General features: G+C 47.9%; 1 protein-coding gene across 4 annotated transcripts in view; it reads right to left on the bottom strand.

The window, feature by feature from the left end:
- WHRN (whirlin) overlaps positions 1 to 17,585 on the bottom strand; it is an 88,467-nt gene extending 70,882 nt beyond the window's left edge. For all 4 annotated transcript variants that reach the window (XM_060014264.1, XM_060014265.1, XM_060014266.1 and 1 more), the window contains exon 1: positions 16,148 to 17,585. In XM_060014264.1, coding sequence (XP_059870247.1) covers positions 16,148 to 16,768 — 621 coding nt within the window. In that variant the 5' untranslated portion in view covers positions 16,769 to 17,585. The remainder of the gene's footprint in view (positions 1 to 16,147) is intronic.
- Positions 17,586 to 22,655: the final 5,070 nt, after the last annotated feature.

The raw sequence follows: 22,655 nt of genomic DNA, 5'->3' as shown, positions 1-22,655 counted from the left end.
AGAAGTCTCAATTCACCATCCATGGTAATCACACACAGCTACATTCTGGTGTCTGTCCTTCCCGACTTCTTGTGTGCATTTTACAAACACGTGGATGTTCACACACAAAACTATCGTCTGAGGTTTACACAGGTTGACTCATACTTAAGATTTCATTGATATCTTTTTTTTTTCAGCTAAAAAATATATTTTGAAGCTCTTTCCTCAAAAGATCACCTCTTCCAACACTACATGGCATTTCCTGGCAGAGATGCACAACCACTGAATTCCCACTCCCCTACTGCTGGACATTTATGTTGCTTCTCACTTTTGCCAGCACGAGCAATCTGCGATAACATACTTTTACGTGCATCTTGGTGCACACGTGCATCTAATTCTCTACACCAGAGAAAAGTGGAATCCCAGAGGCAGTGGGCTGTCTTTTTTCATATGCAACCCTGTCCCTCTCTGTGTAGTTCCTATAACTACCTGCAGGGGGCAGCACTGTGAAACCTGGACCTATAGGAGGCCTGAATGCCCCCCATCTATGGGCGCTGTGGACGGGACTGGGTGAGGGCTGTGCAGCGATCTTTTCCCGAAGCAGAGCTCACTGTGGTGCAGGGATCCATCCTCTTTCATGCCTTCTTCCACAGGCTGCAGAAATCTCCCCGTTTAGGCAAATCTTGGCTCTATCTTCCAATCCCTTCTGGGGACCAAAGTATTATAACGCATCAAAATAAAAAGGTGGCTGAGGGGGAGGACCCCTCGAGAATTTTTCAGTAAAAGGTATACTCACTAGAAAACCATTCCCAGACATAGTTCCACGTCTTCCTAGCAATGAGAGTTCAGGCGAGTTCCTTAAGCCCTCCAAGCCTCAGCTTTCTCACCTGTTAAATGGGGCTACTAATGCCTACCCTTATGGAGCTGTGTGGACAAAACAAGGACAGACAATAATGTACACAAAGCATCTTGCACTGGGCACGGCATATAGCAGGTGCCCAGCAAATGGTGGTTAATATTATTGACAACAGCAAAATTAGTGCAATGACCACGCGTTTTATTCTTCCCACCGCACATATGAAGAAAGAACATCTGGGTGCTGACGTGTCTTATGTAAGGTCACAGAGAGGATAAGAGGCTGGGCTTGGACTTGAATCTTGGCTTCTCCAAACTCATGCATCTCTTACCAGTAGTTCAAGAAGGTTCAAATAACACAAGGGCAATCCCACGTCTTGGCCTCCCAAGATGGACAAGGAGAGGATCTGAAAAGGGAGCGTGGACTTACAGGCTGTAAATAAATGAGAGGCCTTGTACTCTTGAACCCTGAGCTGGTCCCAGGTGCAGCCATAGGCACTGGGAAGACCCTCCCCATTAGCCCCACTTTAAGGGAGGACAGAAATTGGTGTGTGGACTCTCTGCCCCTGTGGCATATTTGAATGTCAAGAGAAAGTAAAGCCCTAATGAACACTCTGTCTTCAGAGCTCCTTCCTCCGTACCACATTTTTGTCTGTGTTAATTATTACCTCTTACAGGGACCCCTAACTGCATCAGCTTTCCAGCCTCCTCTCTCAGCCTTCAAAATTAGTCTCTGCAGGGTGTCCAGACACCCTTTTAAAATGCAAGTGGACTATTCTCTGCCCTGCTCCAAACTCTCCCAGTGCCTCTCAGGCCTGCAGAGCTGACCCTGCTGCGCGGCCAGCCTTATCTCCTGCCCTGCCACCTAGCCTTCCTTATAGTATCAAGTGCTCCAAGATATTTGCACGTGCTGCTCCCTGTTCCTGAAAGTACATATCTCAGCATACTCACTTATATAAGTGATTATTTTATCCTCATCTTTCTCAATAGACAGAGAAGACAGGAAATTCTTCTGGTTTGGTCACAGATGTATCAATAAATATGAAAGATAGGAGATTGTGGGTGATTCCACATAAAATGAGAGACAATGAAAAATGCAATTGAAATTGCCTTCCTCCTGAAATTGACCTCCTTCCTCTTGAAATTGACTGCCAATGAGGAATTTTACCTTTCCTGAAGTACCAATGAGTTCTCTATAGAATCTAAAAAAAAGTATTAATTTCTCTTTTTACCTTGGTTGCTAGGAAGCTCAAAATTCCATTTGAATATGAAATATTCCTATAAAGGCACCACCTCACACATGCCTGTGTGTGTGAACACGTGTGAGTGTGCGCGCACGCGCGCACACACACACACACACGCACACACACTACACTTTTCAACATGGTTTCTGATTCCTCTTTCACGTGCCTCTTTCACAATATGCTTTTTAGGTAAAGTCACTCAGTTATTTTTGAAGTAGGAAGTAATATTAATTACAAATATATTAACAAATAAGTACATGGGACATGTAGAGTTTAAAGAGGGTGTTAAATCACACCAGTCACATAGAAGGTGCTCAGTAAAACAACTGTCCAGTGGATGAATGAATGCTAAAGGACATCTCAAGGATTAGACATCTTCTATACGCAGTTGGAAGCAGAGGTATTTTTCACAGACGTATGAAGCAAAAATGAAAGGAGAAAGGTAATTAAACCACTGAGGAAATGTGAATACATGGAGATAAAGGCCAGGGGAGATGGCAGAGAAGTGATGACTAGTTAAGGAGGGTGCGAATATCTGCATCGTTTCTCCTTTTCAGTTTTCTTAATGATGTTTAAACTTGCCTTTAATTGGGAACTTACTAAGTAGATTTTCAAAAATCAACTGTGCATTCCCCTCATTCTCTTTTCTTTATGAGTTTGACCTTCTCCAAAGGCTCAGTGTGAAGATGCAGAAGGAAACCTTTGCTCCAGTGCTGGAAATGCCAGGATCCCAGAGGCTGGAACGGGGACCTGAAATTTCAAAACCTCTGCTCTCCAGTATCTTTGCCCCTAAATGTCTTAGTGAGCTAAGGTTGTGTGAAAAGGAAAAACATGAAGGATCAAAGAGAGGGAAAAAAATGTTGTCCTTGGTGATAATGTCATGAGAAATTTATAAGATAGTGACAGAGTGACCCTCCCTTTGCAAAACAATTCACAAGATGAGGACAGAGCGATTCCAGAAAGATATTGATTCCTTTTTAATGCAATTCTTCAATTATCCACTAAGCCTGGCTTTTAGTCTCTTATAATTTAAGTAAATTACTTTACAAATGTTCTTTTAAATTTTGTCTCTTTTTTCTTTTCTTTTTTCCTTTAAGGAGGAACTAACAAGATTCTAGGAGTCATAAATATAATCACCAGATGCGCCTCGATGGGTTTGCAATGGACTGCTTTGCTGTCTAGAATTAATGTCCATAGCGCATCCATCCATCAGGTAAATCAGTTTATATCAGTATCATTTTCTCAGTGCACGAGTGGATACATGGATGGGGAGTATTCTCCTTGCTGACTCTCCACATTGCTGTCCGTCATCACTTTCTGTGCATTTTCAGTTAACACGGGGATGGGCTTCCAATTTAATTCACCCTTAGACTGAAGAATCTGAATTCAAGGTGGAGGAATCAACCACCTCCTAACAATCTACCCAGGAGGTATGATAAAGAAAAAGGCTGATAGATCTGACGACATGGAGATGTCAAATTCTTGTGATTTAATGGGCAAAGAACATCAAAAAGCTATACACCAAATAAATGTTTTATATATGTATTATATATCTATATATGTCTATAATATATGATATATTCTATACACCATATATATGTATATACAGCTATACAAACAATAAACACGCAAAGCAGTTCAGCTTCACTATTTAAATTATGCAAATCAGAGTCGGATACATTTTGTCGATCAGATTGGCAAAAATGGAAAAGAAATACAATATCCAGTGTTGGCAAGGCTGAGGAAAAATGAGGCGTCTTATGCACTGCTAATGTTGGGCGAAGGGGCTGTAATAAAAACAAACTCTTTCCCAAGAGCACTTTGGCAACATCTACCCAAGCCTTAAAAATCTGCCTATCCCCTGAGCCAATGCCACCTCTAGAGAGACAGTCCAAAGAATTATTAGAGATGTGCTTAAAGATTAATGTGCAAGGATGTTTAAAGCAGAAATATGGATAATGTTTTTTTAAAAAAACAGTCCAACAAGAAGAAATTAGTTAAATAAACCATGAACCCCGTTGCTATGTTATATTATGCAATCATTAAAAATCATTTTCGAGAAACATTTATCAAGGTGGGAAAACAGTCCTGATATACACTGTCTGGTGAAAGAGGCAGGATCCATGACTATGTTCAGAGTGGCAGTTTTATAGAGGGTTCCCAGTGCAAATTCACACACACAGGCACACAGGGAACTGAACAGACAGGAATCAAATTGTCCACAGTGACAATTTCTGGGTAGAGGAGATTATCAAGATCTGGGGTATTTTTTCCTTTGTGTTTTTCTGGGGTTTCTAAGTTTTCTAAATTGACGCCATATCTCTTAGGTCATTAACACACACACACACACACACACACACACACACACACACATTTTATTTTTAAAAGCCCAAACAGACTCCTCTACTCCTGTTTCCTATGAACTGAATAAAACGGTCTTTGATTTACCCAGTCTGCAATGGCCACCAGTCTTTTACACAAGGCCGAGGAGACTGTCCTCATCCTGCCCAGACAGCAGACAGCAAGACAGATTCAAGCCTCCACCATCCAGTGAGATGATTTCGTAAGCCACAGGTTTATCCTAATGGGGGTTGAGTTGAGGTCACAGTTATCTAGTGAGGGAATTTCCACAGACTGCACAAAATAAAATCCTGACCAAGGTCAGGGCATGGTGAGAGAGATAAGAGAGGGGGAGAAGGAAAGGAGGCAAGGAGTGCCCTAAGGTTTAGTCAATGACATGCATAGAGCTTTCCCAGGAAGGGGGAGGGCGGCTGTGGCCTGGGTTGTTTGGTTCCTCATGGCTTTTCTTGCCAAATGGAAAAAATTGGGGAAGAAGTATACATTTACTAAACCCCAGGTCTGGCCAGCACCGTGGCTTACACCCCGCTTCTCAGAAGCTGTCGAGAGCTGTGGCCAAGAGCAATGCTTTGGAGGCAGAAAGACCTGGGTTCAAATCGGGTCCTGCGACCTCCCATCTGCGTGCAGGACACTTCCTCTCCCAGATGCTCAGTTTCCTCTCCCCGGGGGCTGTGTGAAGAGTCAGTGTGTGAAGCCCGAGCAGAGTTCCTGGTGGCACACAAAAGACCCTCCATGTGGCCATATTTATGAGTGTGCGTCTGGCTCTAGAGCCCAGGTTCAAGCACAGAAGGATGTTGCCTCTTTCCGATGCTGGGGTGATGGATACATTCCCTCAAGTCAACAAAATCTGGGTTTAAATCCTGACTCTGCCACTTTCCATCGTTGTGACAACAGGCAAGTGACAAATTCTTTGTAGTTTTGCAAAATGAAGCAAATAAACACGGTACCTACCTGACAGGGCTGTTGTGATGTTTAAGTGAATTTATATATACAAAGGTTATTACTGTCCACAGAGCAACACAAGAAAACACTAGGAAGTATATACCCTGTGTCACAACAGAGTGAAGGAGGCCACTACCCAGAGGAAGGGGAGGGGAGAAGGGAAGGTTTCTCGCGGATGGGGCAGCTGCATGTGGGCGGCAGGACTGCTGGGAGGATGCCCTGGGGCCATGGATGTCAACGGGTAGAGAGAAACAAAGCCTTGTTTCAGAGGAGGGCGCATGTTGCTTGTCTGGCCAACTGTGAACTGCACTTGGGAACAGCCGGAGAAAAGGACTGTCTGTGGGTAAAAAGGGACTGGATCATGGGCAGCCCGAACATCAGGGTGAGGAGCTCGGCCTCTGCCCCATAGGCTCCCAGCTCCAGTGCGAGGCACTAGGCAGGTCATGGCTGGATCAGACCCAAGTTTAGAAAGTTAACCCTGCTTCCAGGGTGCAGAATGGACTGGGCGGCAGGTGAGCAAGACGGGAGACAGCGAGGAGGCCTCTGAGGTTCGGCAGTGGCGATGGTGCGGGAGGAGTGAGACCTCACCGAGACCCGCTGGGGAGAGGTCAGTCCCAGAGAGTCTAACCCCGCCGGCGCTGGTGCAACCCCCAACGGGGACCATGGAGAAGAGGGGCAGGTCAAGTTACTAACTTGGGAAATGTCCACGATTTGCAGGTGAGTGGAGAGGTACCATCAGAGGGTCAGAGATGAGCCAGGGCAAATAAAGTTGTTGTTAATACTAGAGAAGAGCTGAAATTATACATAAAAATAAATAAATAAACTAACGGGAGGACAGATCCTGTTCAGTGACCACACTGCTAGGAGACGGGTGAAGAGACAGACATTTGGGGGAAGAGGGGAAGGAATTTGTGGGCGCTCTGAACATCCTGACCTGCCCAGCAGACTTAAAAATCTCAGGATTTGGAAGGACTCTTGGAAGCGGGAGAGGGTTCAGGAGAGTTGGGGAAAATCTGGGAGAGGTTTGGGGAACCCAAGAAGAAAGAAGAGGGAGGCGGAAGAGATATGAAGAAAAGCATAAAGGTCATGCTGGGCCCAGACACACCAGAGGACACCACATCCTCCATCCGGGGCCAGGAGGATGGAAATGGCAGAAGGAAAACCCCTCCCCAAGGACTTCTGGGCGGAGCTTCCCTGCCTACATGGGAGGTTAACTTCTGATAGCTGGACCACTTTTCTATTCTTTTCTTTTCTTAATCAGAAACCTCTTAATGAAGCCTAGAACACCATTGCAGAAGTGGTTCAAGTAAATTACAGGTTTTTTTTTTTAAGGTGTGGATGCCCGTGTTGTCAAATAACCACTTTCACCTGCATTAATCGCTTAAATGGGTTCTGGAAACAGCTAACTCCTCGGCCTCCTCGTCAGGACCCCTGGGGCGCCCAACAGGGAAGGATGCTGGGGAACAAGGTTGGGCATGCAGCTGATTGGGGGACAAGGCTGTCACACGCTGGCCTCTGGGCCATGCACCTATCTTGCCTCCCGACATTTTTAAGGGAGGTCGGGGCATAAAATTCCACTCAATCCCTGGGCTTGATTACTGCTGTAAAATGAAAATGCAGATGCCCACATCCAGATAGGAGCAATTACATTTTTAAAGAAACTCTGTCTATGTGGGAATATGGATTACATTTAGTAAATGACTGTGCAATTCAAACATCTACAATGGATCACGAAAGCCCCAAGTTCCAGAGTTTTCTTCCAAATGAATTTTTCTTTGTTTTTCAACAGGCACAACGGAAAACTTTCAAAGCCAAGCAAATTCAGTCGATAGCATTTTTCGTTTCAATCCTTTCAGTGGGACCTCTACATCCTTATTTCTCAAACTTTTGATGTGCAACGGCGTCAGTGACCTGTTTGTAAGGACAGGGAACCAGGCTCACCAGTGTGGGAGTCTGAGTCACAGAGAGGCAAAGGGAGTTGCTCAAGGTCCCCGCCAAGTACACTGTCACATGAACCCAGGTCCATCTCCAAAAGTTACCTCTTGGGTACAGACCTCCCTTCCCTTGATTTTCCAATATATCAGCTGACCTTGCACATCTGGAATTGTGCTCCGAAACAGCTAAGGATGGGGACAGGCTCGATCTACCTTTCTGATCAAGTCTTTATGTGGATATAAATGGGGGTGGAGGCAAGGAAAGGAGGCAAGGGGGAAGGGGTGGAATCCAAAAGAAACATGTGCTTCCCAAACCTCAGAGTGGTTAAGACTTGTCTGGGGGTGGGGGGCTTGTTAATTTGTGAATCACCACTTTTAAGGCCCCAACACCTGGGTGTCTGGAAACACACTTTTGATGTCACTTTACTATGTTCTTCCCTGTAGCCTGCAGCCTAAAAGTACTGTGAAGAGGACAGCCTGGGACTTGTTTATGGGAGGCTCTGCTCTATCTGCTTTGCACTCAAAGTTGAGAGGATGCTGATACTATGAAAACTCAGGTAGAAGGGAAAAATAACTATGAAACTGGCTGCCAGCTGAAGCAGTACCACAGCCAGTTCAGCAGAAGGAACACAAATTCTCGGAGCGGGAAGAGGCAAAGGGGCTGGGACTGGAAAGGAAGAAAAAAAAAACGTTTATGCATTCTCAGATAGAGCAGCTTTGAAACATACATGTGATTAGTAGGAACTTGCCCTTCACCTGAAATGTTGAGGTCTCTTGAAACCTGAAGTGTTTCTTCTTTTTTTTTAATAATAAAAAGCCAGAAGATACATCTCACCCGAAATTGGTTCATTGATTGCTGCAGAATGCATAAATGATTCTATTTTGGAATCTCAGACACAGGCTTCTGGGAATGTGATTTTTAAATTAAAAGCAAAGTGACAAATGAAATAACTGAAGGGGTCTCTTAGGGTCAATTTGGGCTGCAGAGTTGGAAAAAGCTATTGCCCAGGGCTTCCCTGGTGGCGCAGTGGTTAGGAATCTGCCTGCCAGTGCAGGGGACATGGGTTCAAGCCCTGGTCCGGGAAGATCCCACATGCCGCGGAGCAACTAAGCCCGTGCGCCACAAGTACTGAGCCTGTGCTCCAGAGCCCACGAGCCACAACTACTGAGCCCACGTGCCACAGCTACTGAAGCCCGTGCGCCTAGAGCCTGTGCTCCACAACAGAAGCCTGCGCACCACAACGAAGAGCAGCCCCCACTCACCACAACTAGAGAAAGCCTGTGTGCAGGAACGAAGACCCAACGCAGCCAAAAATAAAAAGTAAATAATTTTTTTTTTAATTTTTAAAAAATTATTATTTTTTTTTTGCGGTACACGGGCCTCTCACGGTTGGGGCCCCTCCCGCCGCGGAGCACAGGCTCCGGACGCGCAGGCTCAGCAGCCGTGGCTCACAGGCCCAGTCGCTCCACGGCACGTGGGATTCTCCCGGACCGGGGCACGAACCCGTGTCCCCCGCATCGGCAGGCGGACTCCCAACCACTGCGCCACCAGGGAAGCCCTAAATAAATTTATTGAAAAAAGAAAAAGAAAAAAACAAAAAGCTATTGCCCACCGTCACAGACCACACTTTTGTTTAAGGTCTTTCACTTAAATGGTATTAGAGGGTTTCCTATTCAGTAGGTTTTCATACCTATTAACACATTTGATCCCTACAGCCATCCTGGGAAGGAGGCAAGTGGGAGGTAGCTCTGCCCATTTCACAGTTCTGAAGCTGAGGTTCAGAGATGTCACGTGATCTGCCTACAGCCACACAACTAGCTTCCTGGTACAGCACACAGTAGAGCCTATGGCTTTCCTTGATTTTTCTATCCAGCACCCAGTACACTGCAACCCACAGACTTTCTTAAGCAATCCCACTCAAGAACCAAGGAATCCTGAAGTCACCAGCATTGTATTGGGAGTAAGATCATTCCATTCATTCAGCAAGTATTTATTTATTAAAACACCTACTGTGTGCCAGGCACTGTGGAGGTGCTGGGGGTGTGTCAGTGAGTAATGCAGGTCAAATTTCAGTTCTCATGGAGCTTACTCGAAGTGGGGAAGGCAGATGATAAACAGTAAAATGTCCTGGTAGTAACAAGTGTGCTGAAGGAAATTAAAGCAGGGTACAAGGATGGAGGAGTTGGGGGGTGGGGGCGATGCTGCTTTGGAGAGGGTGGCAGGGATGCAGATGCATGCAGATGTCACAGCACTTAAAACACTTGGTGGGACCTCTCTGGTGGCGCAGTGGTTGGGAATCCGCCTGCCAACGCAGGGGACGCGGGTTCAATCCCCGGTCCAGGAAGATCCCATATGCCGTGGAGCAACTAAGCCTGCGAGCCACAACTACTGAGCCCGTGCACCACAACTACTGAATCTTGCGCACCTAGAGCCCGTGCTACGCAACACGAGAAGCCACTGCAATGAGAAGCCCGGGCACCGCAACGAAGAGTAGCCCCCACTTGCTGCAACTAGAGAAAGCCCACGCGCAGCACCGAAGACCCAATGCAGCCATAAATAAATAAATTTCAGAAAACAAAAAACAACAACACTTGGTGACCTGTGGCCATGGATGGATCCAGGTCCCCCCTCGTGACTCCCTGAGGGCACGGGCTGTATACTGGTCATCTCTGATTTCCGAGTACAAGCCACAGGCCTGGGTGTGGTAAGTGCTGTGTAGAGCACCAGCGGACAAACGGCTCTGCCTGACGACAGGCTGGACTGAAAGATGCCACTTTCTCTCGACATGTAAGCAGCAGACTCCCCACTTGGTAAAATGAAGCCTTTGGATAGTTTTTAAAAGGCCCCCTGAATGTCAGGCACAAAATGTGCCGTCTGCCTGCCTTCCAGCAGGGGGCTGGCATTGCCGTCCAGAAGGACGGGTACATAACCCTGGGGCTGGGTTCCAGGCGGGGAGGTAAGGCAAAAGGGCTACTTAACTCCTAATCCCAAAGGTAACCCTGGGCTAGTCAATTTCACCTCCTTGGGCACAACCCTCCTGACCTCCCTGCCTTTCCTGGAGGGGAGAAAGCACCCAGCATACAGTAGACACACACGAAGTCAGCCTCCTCTCTTCCCAGCAGTGTTCCGGAAAGCAAGGTTAAGACACAAGTGCACCGACCCCATGGTGCTGCCTCCTGCAGCTGATGCCCGAGTGCATGGGAAGCAAATGGAGGGGCTGATTCTTGCTCTTTGCACCCTTTCCACCTGGTCTGCTGTAAAAGTACAATGGAAATGTCTGCAGCACAGGAATCTTGAAAAGGCGGCCCCGCCCTGGGGCGCAATCAGAAGTCTGTGTGAGCTCAACATTAACATCAGATTCTTGCTTGGGGGTTTTTAAAGAAAAAGAAAAAAGGAAGGAATAGAATCGGCTTTGAAAGATTTGTATTGCAGCCTGCAGCTACCTCTAGCCATGAAATGTCATTCCTTCTAATCAGATTCTCTTGCTGGGCACTAGTCCGGGGTCCCTAGGCCGTGGAGACCAAACACTGCCCTTCCAGGTCATCAAAGAACCTTGCTGGAAAGCCAGTTGGAGCCTAATCCCCAGGAACGCCTGCTTTAGTGCAAAGCCCTTTGAAGGGGGGCGGGGGGGGGGCGGGATTATGACTCAGGAGGAAATGCACATGTGCGGCAAGCACCAGAGCCGACAGGCAGGCAAGGGGCTGCGTGCACTTGACAGGTGCGTACAGACTGGCTGAAGAAAGGCGGAGGTGGGAAGCAGCACCGCGCACAAAATCCAATTGGTCGGGGGTTAAAGGATCCTACTTATCTCTGTAGCTCCATCTAAATGATGAATCTATGGCAGGTAATAAACAACTGGGTTTGTCGGGAGGGGGAGGGGGAGAAACAAGAAGCTAGCGCTGGAGTGATTCTACACCTCCTTCCCGTCCAGCTTAAAGTCAGGAGGCAGGAATCTTCTACGATAAAAATATCAACCCTGAAAAAAACAAAGGCATTCTCTTCCACCCTAGAAAATGCTTCTTTGATTTGAACCGTAAATAACCAGGTGAAAGGCACCATCATTTTCTAAAACCTTGAGGATCTGCTTGAGTCAGATAAACACACAAGACTAAATTAAAGAAATGCACCCTCTCAAGGTACTGCATCACGCTCTGGGCCCAGCAACCAAACATCTATTCAATAAAGGTTTTATTAATAGTGAGCTTTCAACATGTCATTGCTGGCAGGACTCAGAGGACCCAAGAATGAGTGCGGAGCCAGAGGAAAGCCTGTGTGTCCCCACGAACACATTACCCATGGTTTCCAAATTGGAAGACAGGAATGAGACAGGGGAGGAGGAGCTGTGTTTCAGACACAAAGTTGGAAGTGGTAATAATTTGTAATGGCTTCAGCCAACCATGTACAATGGGAAGATGACAAATGTGTCATTTAGAATGTGCCAGACCAAATACAATAACTTATATTAATACAGAAAGATTCTTCCCGGGTTATTATGCAAAGGAAAGGAGGGTGTGATAACTCTAATTAAATGAAAGGGCCAGCCACTGTTTTAAACTTCTGGAACGTTTCAAATTCTAATATGCTCCTTGGATGTACCTGGGAGGATTCAGAGACTGTAATGAAGCCGTTTAATTTTTATCGAGATGAAACACACGCATCCATACACACACATCCCGGCGGCACGTGGATACCCCGCATTCTGCTACCGGAAGAATCAGGGACTCAGAAAGCAAATTCACTCAGAAAGTGAATTTGATTTTGAATGCTCCCAGGGTGGTGCTGGGCATGCCACAGTCCTGTTGTCGTGTTCTCATGTACTCTGGAATGGCACAAGGGTTAGTGTTCTTGGGGTGAGGGACAGCAGTCAAGTTCTTGTCAGCACAGTGTATAAGCCATCAATTTCTTGATTTGGTAGGAGGCTACCCAAGAGTGCCAAGATTCTTGTCTCCCAATCGTTAGCCAACTTTCTTTACTCTGCGATAAACGAAATCAATTCCAAAAGAACAAGAAAACACCGGATTAGACATTCTAAACGCCTCTGTGTAGTACATACTGAGCAAATCACAGACTGTCTGAACTGGAAGGGACCTTGGGCAGCCCTGGCTCATCCACCCTAGGACCCGTGGAGAGTCAGTGACTGGCCCAAGGTCACACGACAAATGTGCAGCACAGTCCAACATCCCTGGCCTGTGGACTTCCTGGCCAATTTATCAAGCATTTTTGGCTGAAAATCTTTGAAATATCTACTTTGTTATTATTATTAGCTTGGCTCCTGTTCGTTCAAGATAGACTTTTCAAAAATCAAACGTTTCAACATAATGCAAATAGTAAATGGCTTGCCTTATCCGCACCTGTCCCTGCTGATTTAGCAAATAGTCTTCAAGAGAGGGATGGGAGCCCCATCAGACAGAGGATAAAATCCTCACTGAACTTGCCCTAACAATGAATACTTGATTTGTCAGAAGAGAAGTGGAAGAACCCTTGTATACTCAATCTCCTCTGTTCACTGAGAGAAGGTGACCCTCTCTGATTCATCAACTCTTAAGGAATTTGATTCCTAAAATTTAATTTTCTTTATACACACACACACGCACACACAATTAATCTCTCCTTTGAGAAGCTCAGAGGATCTTTCCCCACTTTCTACCTGCAGAGGAAAAATAAAGATTTCAAGATTGAAAACATATCTCCTCAATACCCAAAACATGGGAACAACCTAAGTGTCTACTGACAGATGAAGGGAGAAAGTAAAGGTGGCGCGTATCTATATACAATGGAATATTATTCAGCCATTTAAAAAAGCAAATCTTGCCATCTGTGACAACACAGATGAACCTGGAGGACATTATACCAAGCAAAAGAAGCCAGACGCAGAAGGACAAATACTGCATGATCTCACTTATAAGTGGAATCTAAAAACGTTGACCTCATGAAAGTAGAGAGTAGCATAGTGGTTGCCAGGGTTTGGGGGTGGGGGAAAGGGGAGATACTGGTAAAAATTCCAGTTATAAGATGAGTAGGTTCTAAGGATCTAATGCACAGCACGGTGACTACAGTTAATGATTCTGAACTGTATTCTTAAAATTTGCTAAGCGAGTACATGTTAAGTGTTCTTATCATGAAAATAAAGTAACTGTGAAGTGATGGTATGTGAATTAGCTTAGTTGTGGTAATCATTTTGCGATATAAAGGTGTATCAAATATCCCATTGTATACCTTAAATACATACAATTTTTACTTGCCAGCTATACTTCAATAAAACTGTGGGAGGAAGCAAAAAATAAACAAATGAAATAAACAAATAAAATTGAAGAAGAAGAAAAAAGAAAACACGTCTCCTACTAAATGCAACGTGATATCCTGGAACAGAAGAAGGACAGAAGCAGAAACACTGGTGCCATTTGAATAAAATCTGAAGTTAAAATCCCTGCACCGTAGCTTATAAAGAGGGGCTGGAAGTGCAGAAATCCCGGTTAAGGGCAGTTTGTATCTCGTAGAGAAGCCGGGGCCTCTTTGGGCTTTCAGTTAAGGGACTTAACACCTTTAATTTTGTGGAAATGTGTCAACAGCTACAAGTGTTCTAAACTGTCCCTGAAACTCCCGCCCATCCTGCAAGCCCAGGCCCTCCTGAGGCCTCAGAGATGAGGTTCCGCCTCCTGCGTTTTAAATTCCATCCATGGAAAGTCCGTCCCCCTTTCTCCCCGGAGTTAAGGTGACACAAAGCGGCACTCGTGTGCCTGTTGCTTCTGGAGGGTCCAAAGGGGTGTGTTCCAGGCTAGTTATGTGTCTGGCATTGGCCAGAAGGAAGAGGGTCACCCGAGAGGCAAGTGTTCCCTCAGCCTGCTCAGGAAAAGTGACAGGGGTAAGGAGCTGCCGGGATCGCACTGGCTCTCACCCATCCAAGGGCAGTTCTCTCCTATCAACACCACCCCACCCCCCCGCCCCCCCCCTCCAAGCAAGGGCAGTTCGGCAGCTTCAAAAGCTGTTCCAAGAGAGTTCAGGTCTGACTCTGGAAGCAACAGGAGTAAACACAGGAGCGAAGGCCTGGTGCTGTTCTGAGTCACCGGGTAGCAGCACCTTGGGGTAGTCGAGGGACGTTCAGGGAGAAGATGCAGAGCGCCATCAACGAGATGGGGGAGGGCCAAACAGAAATTCACAACTGAGCAGCTCCAGCCTTAGAGGTGCCGCAGAGTCTGGGGTGGGAACTGAAGGGAGACTCAGTGTTTTGAAAGTCCAGGTTACCTGAGGCCTTTCCCAAGTCTATCACCTTGTGATGATTAAGCTACCTGAGTCCTTTTAAACTGCCACGAAAATTGAATCCACGTTTATAAATGACCATTTGGATCAAGTATCTTTCAAGTATAAATGGATCATCTGGGAACTCCAGACCTTTTCGGGTCAAAGGCTAATGGACTATTTCTTTATAAATAGGTGGAATGTCAGATAACAGGAAGAGATTGGCTGGGGGGAGGAGACAGAGAGAAGGATGCCAGGAAACCCACAAGGAGCTTCGTCCGCTGCACCCCTGAACAATATAAACTCATCCGTCTTTTTTCAGAAGCAGTGAAGAAGTTTCTAAAATCCCCAGGGGCCTCCCTGAGGGGCAGACAGATCAGGAAGCAAATGAGGGAAGCCAAGGTCAGAGGATGGTCGTGCCCCAGGTGAAGAGTCAGGAAGTGGGTTCAAGATGCACCTGGCCACAGGTCATTAACAGACACAGGAAGTAGCCTGGGGACCTCTGCTGCCTACACGCTCCCCAGCAGCCTGCAGGCCCTCCGCTGGAGTCCAAAACACCTGCATAGAGGGGACCCGAGGCAGGGGCGGGTGCTGGGGTGGTGAGAAGCTGGGTCACAGGCAGCCCCAATCCCCTGGGAAGCAATTTCCCTGCAGAAGCAGATTGTGTCACTGTTCCTTTTCCCCAGAACCCTTCACTTCTTGCACACAAAGGTGGTGGTGGTGGTGGTGGTGGTGGTGGTGGTGGTGGTGGTGGTGTGTGTACCCCTGCAAGGGATCCCTGAATCCACACATAAACCAAACGCTCTCCACCTCATACTCCAGTTGATCTGCAATAGCCCTGGGCACGAGACCAACAAACATGTACATTCCTTTAAACAGCATGATTAAATCCCTAAGAGCTAGTTGTCAGGAGGTTATTTTTCTCAATTAACAAGACACAAAAAGTACAACTACTCTCAAGGGGGTGGGGGATTGATTTTTGACATTCAGGCAGAGGCCTCCTTCCCAACAAGGTTAGAGACACTTACAGTCCAAGTGAGAACCAGAGGTTATGAGGGGGCAAGTGACGTGTCCCAAGATACATGGCCTGGTTCAATAAACAGCAGGGTCAGGCCAGAACTCTGTGGGTCACCAGACCAGCCTCCCTGGACCACTCTGAAGCTAACAGAACTTTCTTTCAGGGGCAAAAGCCTAGAGAATAATGAGAATAACAACAGCAGAAGGGGAGGTCACCCACTGATAACTGACTATATGCCAAGCAGAGACCTCTCTTTCAATGCTCATAAGAACCCACAGCCTCTTTCGCACTTTGTAATCACACATTTGCCTAAATGTTTGATAATGCCTGTCTCCCACGCACTAGCCTTTATGCCCCATGAAGGCAGGGTCCATGTCCGTTTTGCCCACCACTATATCCCAAGCGCCTGGCATCTATTTGCTCAAAAAACTAGATGTTCCTGTTTTAAAGAAATACTTTTAAGAAAAACGGGACCCAGAAAGGTCAAGCGATTTGCCTAAGGACACACAGCATGGACTTAATGCCAATATGAGGAGCTTCGCCACTCTGTCCCGTACTCACCCCCAAACCAGAGCCCTACCTTGACGGCCTCAGCGTGGGTCACCCGGGCCAGGGATTTGTCGTTGACACGCAGAATCTGGTCCCCGACTTGCAACCCTTCCTTCTCGGCCAGAGAGCCTGGCTCCACCAGCGACACATAGATGCCCACGCCATGCTCCGAGCCCCCGCGGATGCTGAAGCCCAAGCCCTCGTGGGCCTTGGCGCGCCGCAGGCTCACTAGGCGCACCTCCCCGGGCCCCGCGCCGTCGGGGCCGCCCCAGGTGGGTTGCCTGTAGGAGGAGGTGGCGGGCAGGTAGAGACCCTCGGCAGTGTATTGGTCGAAGAGCAGCTGGTCAGAGCGCGGGATGACCAGCCGCAGCATGGGCAGCAGACGCCGCTTGACCGGGCTGTCCAGCAGCACGCGCAGGGTGCGCACCAGGTCGAAGACGTTGCGGCGCGCGTGGTAGGCGTTCAGACAGTGCGTGAACTGCTCCCGCTCCGCCTCGCTCAGCAGCGCCGTCAGCGCCTGGTGCAGCTGGCGCACGTTGGCAGACAGCAGTCGCAGCCCCGCGCCCCCGCCGCCGCCGCCCGCCCCGGCCGCGGAGCCCAGCGAGCCGGTGGAGGACGAGCTCACCGACAGGCCGTCCAGCTGCGCGTTCATCTCCCCGCCGAGGGCCGGGCGGACTCGGGGCGCGCGGTGGGGCAGCCGCTGCACTCGCTGGCACTGGCGCGACAGCTGGATCCCCGGGAGCGCGGAGATCGCAGCCGGAGTCTGGGTTTGGGAGCTGGGGGGACGCCGAGACAGGGGCTGGATCCTGGGAGACGCAGAGACGGCTGCCGGAGTCTGGGCTTGGGCGGGGCGGGGGGTGGGCACGGAAACAGTGCCTGAATCCTGGGGGTATAGCGGAGACCAGTGCTAGAGTCCCGGGCGCGCGAAGACGGAGGGGGTCGCGAAACTGGAGTCCTCGGGGCGCAGAGACGGAGGCTGGAGTCCAGAGGACGCGGAGACAGCGGCTGAAGTCCGGGCAAGGCGGAGACGGCGGCGGGGTTCCAAGGGACAAGGAGTTGGCGGCTGGAGCCCTGAGGTCGCGGCTACTGCGGCTGGAGTCCGGGGGGACACGGAGAGAGCAGCTACATTCTGGAGGGCACAGAGACGACGGGTGGCTGCAGTGGGGTGGGGGGGCGCCCAGCAAAGCTGACCGCCCCGTCACACCATGCCCGGGGCTCCCCCAGCCGGGCCGCCCGTTCCTCTCGGGCTGGGGGACCCCAAAGTCATAAGTTGGGGTGGGGGGCGCTCTAGTCCCAGAGCCCCCCGAATCGCAGCTGATGGAGCCGCACGGGCGTCCGGCAGGGGGTGCGGGGCATGTCCGGGGCAGCCCTGGGAGGCAGCAGCCCGGGGACCCCTGCGCCCCCCGAACCCCCGCGCGCAGACGGAGCCGCGCGGCCGCGAGCCGGGACTTTGAGAACTGTTGAGCAGCCCCGGGGCCGATCTTCCAGCGAGTTCCGACGCCGTCGCTCTCGCCAGCCCAGTCTTGGCCCCGCCCCCTTGCCCCTCCCCCTCTCCCGCCCCCTCCCCCCCGCGGGCTCTTCAGGAAATGACGTCCGGCTTCGCGCCTGGCGGTTGCCTGGAGACGGGGTGAAACAGTCCAACCCCAGGGAAGAAAGGGGTGAAAGTGCGGGTAGGGGTGGGAGGATAATGCGAGTCCCCCCACTTCTCCAGCCGCGGGCCGGGGGGGCTGGACCTCAAAAACTGCTTTTCCGCGATCGAAGCCTGTTCGTCAGGATCGCTTTGGTGCACCTAGCAAACTAGCTAATTCACAACTGGGGGGGGCGGGGATTAACCAACTTTTTGACCCTAAAATACTAAATGCTTCAGGCTCAATTTTCACCTTGAAAGCTCGCGGTCCCTTTTTGCACACACTAACATTCAAGTTCCTGTGTTTATGCGGACGGTTGTTGGGCACCTACTGTGTGCAAGAAACCGATCTCTTCAAGCATATACTGGTGTCTGCAGGAGCCAACTCCAGTGCAGGGATAGATCAGACTGGACCCCTGCCCGATCTCCAGTAGGTGGGAAAAACGTTTTCACAAATATAAAGTGGACACAACACACACACATGCAGATAAAATAGAAAACTGGAGATATTGGAATAAGGTGGGTGGATTGTATCAATGTCAGGATCAGGGTTGTGATCTTGTCAACACTGGCGGAAACCGAGTGAAGGGTATATGGGATGTCTGTATTATTCCTCACAACTGCATGTGAATCTGCAATTATTTCAAAATAAACGTTTTTTTAAAATGTGTATGAAGTGGGTTGGGAAAAAAGTATTCTATGCCTTCCCATACCAAGACAAATGGGAAGATACTCCAAGGCTGGTTTAGAGACTCTCATCCCCGTCGCCCCCCAATACAATCTAAGGGAAGCCTGTGCTTTTATTCAGAGGTGGCTTTCTAAGGAGCCCAGTAGTGACCTCCACACACACACACACACACACACACACACCCCTACCTCGCACACATCCCCTCCAACCTGAATTGTCTCTCCTAATCTATCTTCTATAGAAAGACATATTTTCCCTACAAATATTCTGGAATTGCCATTCTAGAACCACCTGACTTCTATCTGGGAGAGGGAGAGATGGGGTGTCACCTGAAGGAGTAGGTCTGAGCTGGACCCAGAAGGATGGAGCATTGCTTCATTCATTTACTTATTTGATCACTCTGCATTCACCATTTTCCAATCACCTATTCTGTCCTGGATCTTGTGCTGAGTGTTGGAGACCCCAATTAAAAAAATGAAATCTCTTAGCTCAAGGAAGTTAGTCTAGCAGGGAAGAAAGACCACATAAATTAAGGTAAAAACGAGTATGATAAGTGTTGTAACGGCTGAGACAGCCCAGCTTTATGGGAGGAGAAAATGGTAAGGACTTTATCAATCAAAGAGGTGACACCTGAATGAAGGGAATGGATTTTCTTTTTTGGACAATGGGGAAACATGGAGGGATTTTGTACCCTGTTAGCTTAGTGCATTCCCAGAACTGAGGCTAGGAATTGAAGTTATATTATTCTCCCCAGATTGTCAATTCTCTTCTTCATTTCCCTAAAACAGAGCTTGATTAAATTAATGCCCAGTGAACATGTTTGAGAGGGTGTCTTAAACAGCCAGTGTCTTGGACATGCATCTGACAGCTCTGTTACAGCAGTTAATGATGTTTATCTTTCTTTCTCCCTCTTAACTGCCATTGAAGCCTTGACGTAACTAGCCAAAGGTATTTAAGAAAAAAAGCAATCTCCCTCAACCCCAAAATATATTAATGGCAAACCTCAAAATGCCATCAGGCAGGGCTTCATTGTATGCAGTTCAGGTTTTCTGCAAATGTATTTCATGCTAAGCTTTCACTTACTTTGTGTTCTAATTATAATTATTGTGGTTGGGTTGATAAATGCATCCCAGGAGCTAAGATCCCCATTCCCAACGTTTTATTTCTGTGCAGAGGATATTTGCAAGAAGGTGTTTTGCTTTAGGCAGCAGAAGCTACTGCTGAACACAGGTCTTAGTTGAAAAAGAAACGTTTCCTTCTGCAAACATCAGAGACCATCTGGGATGCTGTGCTATTGTTTAATGTCATAGAGGCCAATTTGGGGGGCAGACAAGTGCAAGAACATGGAAAAAGAACTCATTGGGGTTTCTTCCAGCCATCTTGCGTGACCTCCTTCGTTATCAGTTTGCACTGGGTACCCTTGGATGCGAGGCAGTGTGTAACTGTGCTCAAACCTCAAGAATCCTATTCCATGTCTGAAGATGTGTTTGTCGTTCAGAAATAAGCTCTTGGAAACCCAAGATGCCTGCGCTTCTGAGGGCTGCACTGCCTCCAGCCTTCAAGACCTGGAAGGAAACCCTGAGTACGTGAGCAGACCTGGCTTTGGTTGCATACTGCCCTCTTCAGAAGGAAAACAGAATTCTCCTGTGTCCGCTGCAGGCTTCCCATGGCTGTCTTCACCAAAGCCACTTTTAATATAGTCCATTATTGTTACCCAACTCTGGCAAATCAATGTCCTTCTCCTGTGGATACTCCTGGAAACTTGGACTGGAGCAGTTGAAAAGACAGAGGGAAGAAGAGTGAATTGTATTCAACTCAGAAGTGCTTTGTGTTGAACGGGATTTTTGGTGGTTTATTTCTCATGTGCTTTTGCTTTAACCAAGGGACAACATATCGAATTGCACACTGGATATTGGGCAGAAAACCATTATTCCAACCTCAGAACGTCCCTTTACTAGTTGAGAGACCCATGGCAAATGGCTTCCCTGCTCATCTGTAAAATGAAGCTTCTAAACCTTCCCTGCGTCTCCAGAGCACAGCTGTAAATACCACGTCCTGTGCAGTAAGTCAAAGCACGACGCAGCGCATAGGTTCACCTAACGTTGTTAGTTTCTCCTCTTTTCTATGGAACTTTTTGAAATCCTTTTTCTATTTCATAGTCATTTGGAGCTTCTCCCCTTCCCTCTTATCTACTGGAATGTATCCTGAGAAGACAATAGAGGTTAATTTCATTGGAGATGCATTTCCCATGGGACATATAGAAAAATATAGCTAATGTTTATTGAGTGCCAGACCCTGTTTTAAACATTTGTAAAAATTTTAACTCACTCAGCCTCCCAATTATTCTGTAAAGAGAGATACTACCACCACCACTACCACAACCATCATCATCATTCTGGTAAAACAGACAGAAAACCGAGATGTAGGGACATGACTATCCCCAAGGTTACAGCGGTAGCTGATGAAAGAGTTGGGATTTGAACCCAGGCCATCTGGCTCCAGAGTTCTTACTCAGTCACTGTGCTGTGCAGCCTCTCAGGTGTTTGGTTTGAAGACGCTAAAAGGTACCCTATGCGAGCGGCATAAAGACCACATTTCTTGCAAGGTGGGCTGGGCATGTCAGAGTTTAAAAACAAGTCACACACTAATGGCTCCTGGTTGGTAAGCTGACATTCTATGGTGGAGAGAATGAGCAGGGGGTTAATAAAAAGATATCATTGAGAGAGATGGAGATGAAGAGGAGTGGGGGACCTCCAGGGCTCTCAGTCTGGACAAAGGAGGAGGACACTCAAAGCCATCTGGGGTAGGGTGTCCTAGGGAGCCTCTCCCAGCTCTGGGATCCCTAAAGAAAGAAGGTTAGCCACTGGAGTTATCACTTCTGCTCCAGTACCACAGCCTACCTCTTCCCTGAAATATCAGTGGGGATGGTATCAGCAGAGAAAAGGAGCGCATTCGCCTCTATGACTAGTAGATAATGCAGACAGTATTGGTGGAAGTGCAGGGAGATAAGAGAGAGGCGAGAAAAAGAGAAAGCACAAAAACCTCAGGAGAAGAAGAGAGATACAGGTATTTATCTTAGCCTGGCTATAACCTCCAAAGAGTCTGTCTCATGGTAATGGAGAATCATGGGGTGTTTGTGCTAGAAAGACGTTAGAGCACAGAGTTGATCTCCAGGTTCAGAGCCCATCTCTGAAATTTGTTGCCTGTGTGACCTTGGGCAAGTCATGGAGGGCTTTTGCACCTGAGTGCCCTTACCTGTAAAATGGGGCCAGTGGCACTGCCATTAGTGTTATAATGAATATCAATTGAACTCAGGTATGCAAAGTGCTTATCGCCCTGCCTGGCATGTACCAAGCACTTCCACAAGGCTTGGCATCTGTCTCGGTCAAAGCTCTTACTGCACGGGAGGCTCTCAAGAACGGGACCATAGCTCCTTCACCTCTGTGTCGGGTGCTCAGCTCCAGGACAAGCACATAGTAAGTGCTCAGTAATTACTGTTGAACGCATCCTTAGTTCTCTTCCTCTCCCACCCTTGGTTACGGATAGGACCGTCAAGGCTGGAGAAGGTCATTGTCTGGTCCACAGTCCCAGTGGCAGCTAGAGGTGTCTGTCCCAGGCTTTCTGATTTGTAGCTAAAAGGAAAATTTACTGAATGCTTCCAAAGAGCTAAGCCCTTTACAGGTGTTATTTCTTTTTACTTTTTTTACTTTTTTTTTTTGTTGTTGTTATTTCTTTTTAATCCTCACAACGGATCCTGTGAAACGGATATTATTATGATCCCCACTTAACAGATGAGGAAACTGAGTGTCTAGGCTATGAAGTGGTTTCCCCAAAGTCTGTGTCGTTAACCACCCACCACGCTTGCCCACTACATGTTCTCACTGTACCTTGTCTTAAGACAGATGAGATTGCGGCTGACTTCTCTCACACAGCTTTGGGGAAACAGCAAACTCTGATGGCAATAATAAATGGCAGGGAGCTGATCTGTGGGCTGGAAAGAGGCAGAGCGGTGGAATTGACTTTATCAGGAGTGCTTGTGTAATCCGATTGCTATGAGGTCTGGAAGGGCTTCTTTAATCAGAGGATTATATATTAGTTACACAGGGACACTCACTCCACACATCAGCTTGGTTCAGATTAGAGAAGCCCCCAGCAAAAACGTCCTTACCATGCACACAGCCACGTGGTTAACTGGGGCATCAATTCATGCCTTCACTCTGTCCA

The sequence above is a fragment of the Delphinus delphis genome, chromosome 6 (assembly GCF_949987515.2).
Source record: "Delphinus delphis chromosome 6, mDelDel1.2, whole genome shotgun sequence".
NCBI classification, from domain to species: domain Eukaryota; kingdom Metazoa; phylum Chordata; class Mammalia; order Artiodactyla; family Delphinidae; genus Delphinus; species Delphinus delphis.
This window is presented reverse-complemented; position numbering and strand designations above follow the sequence as displayed.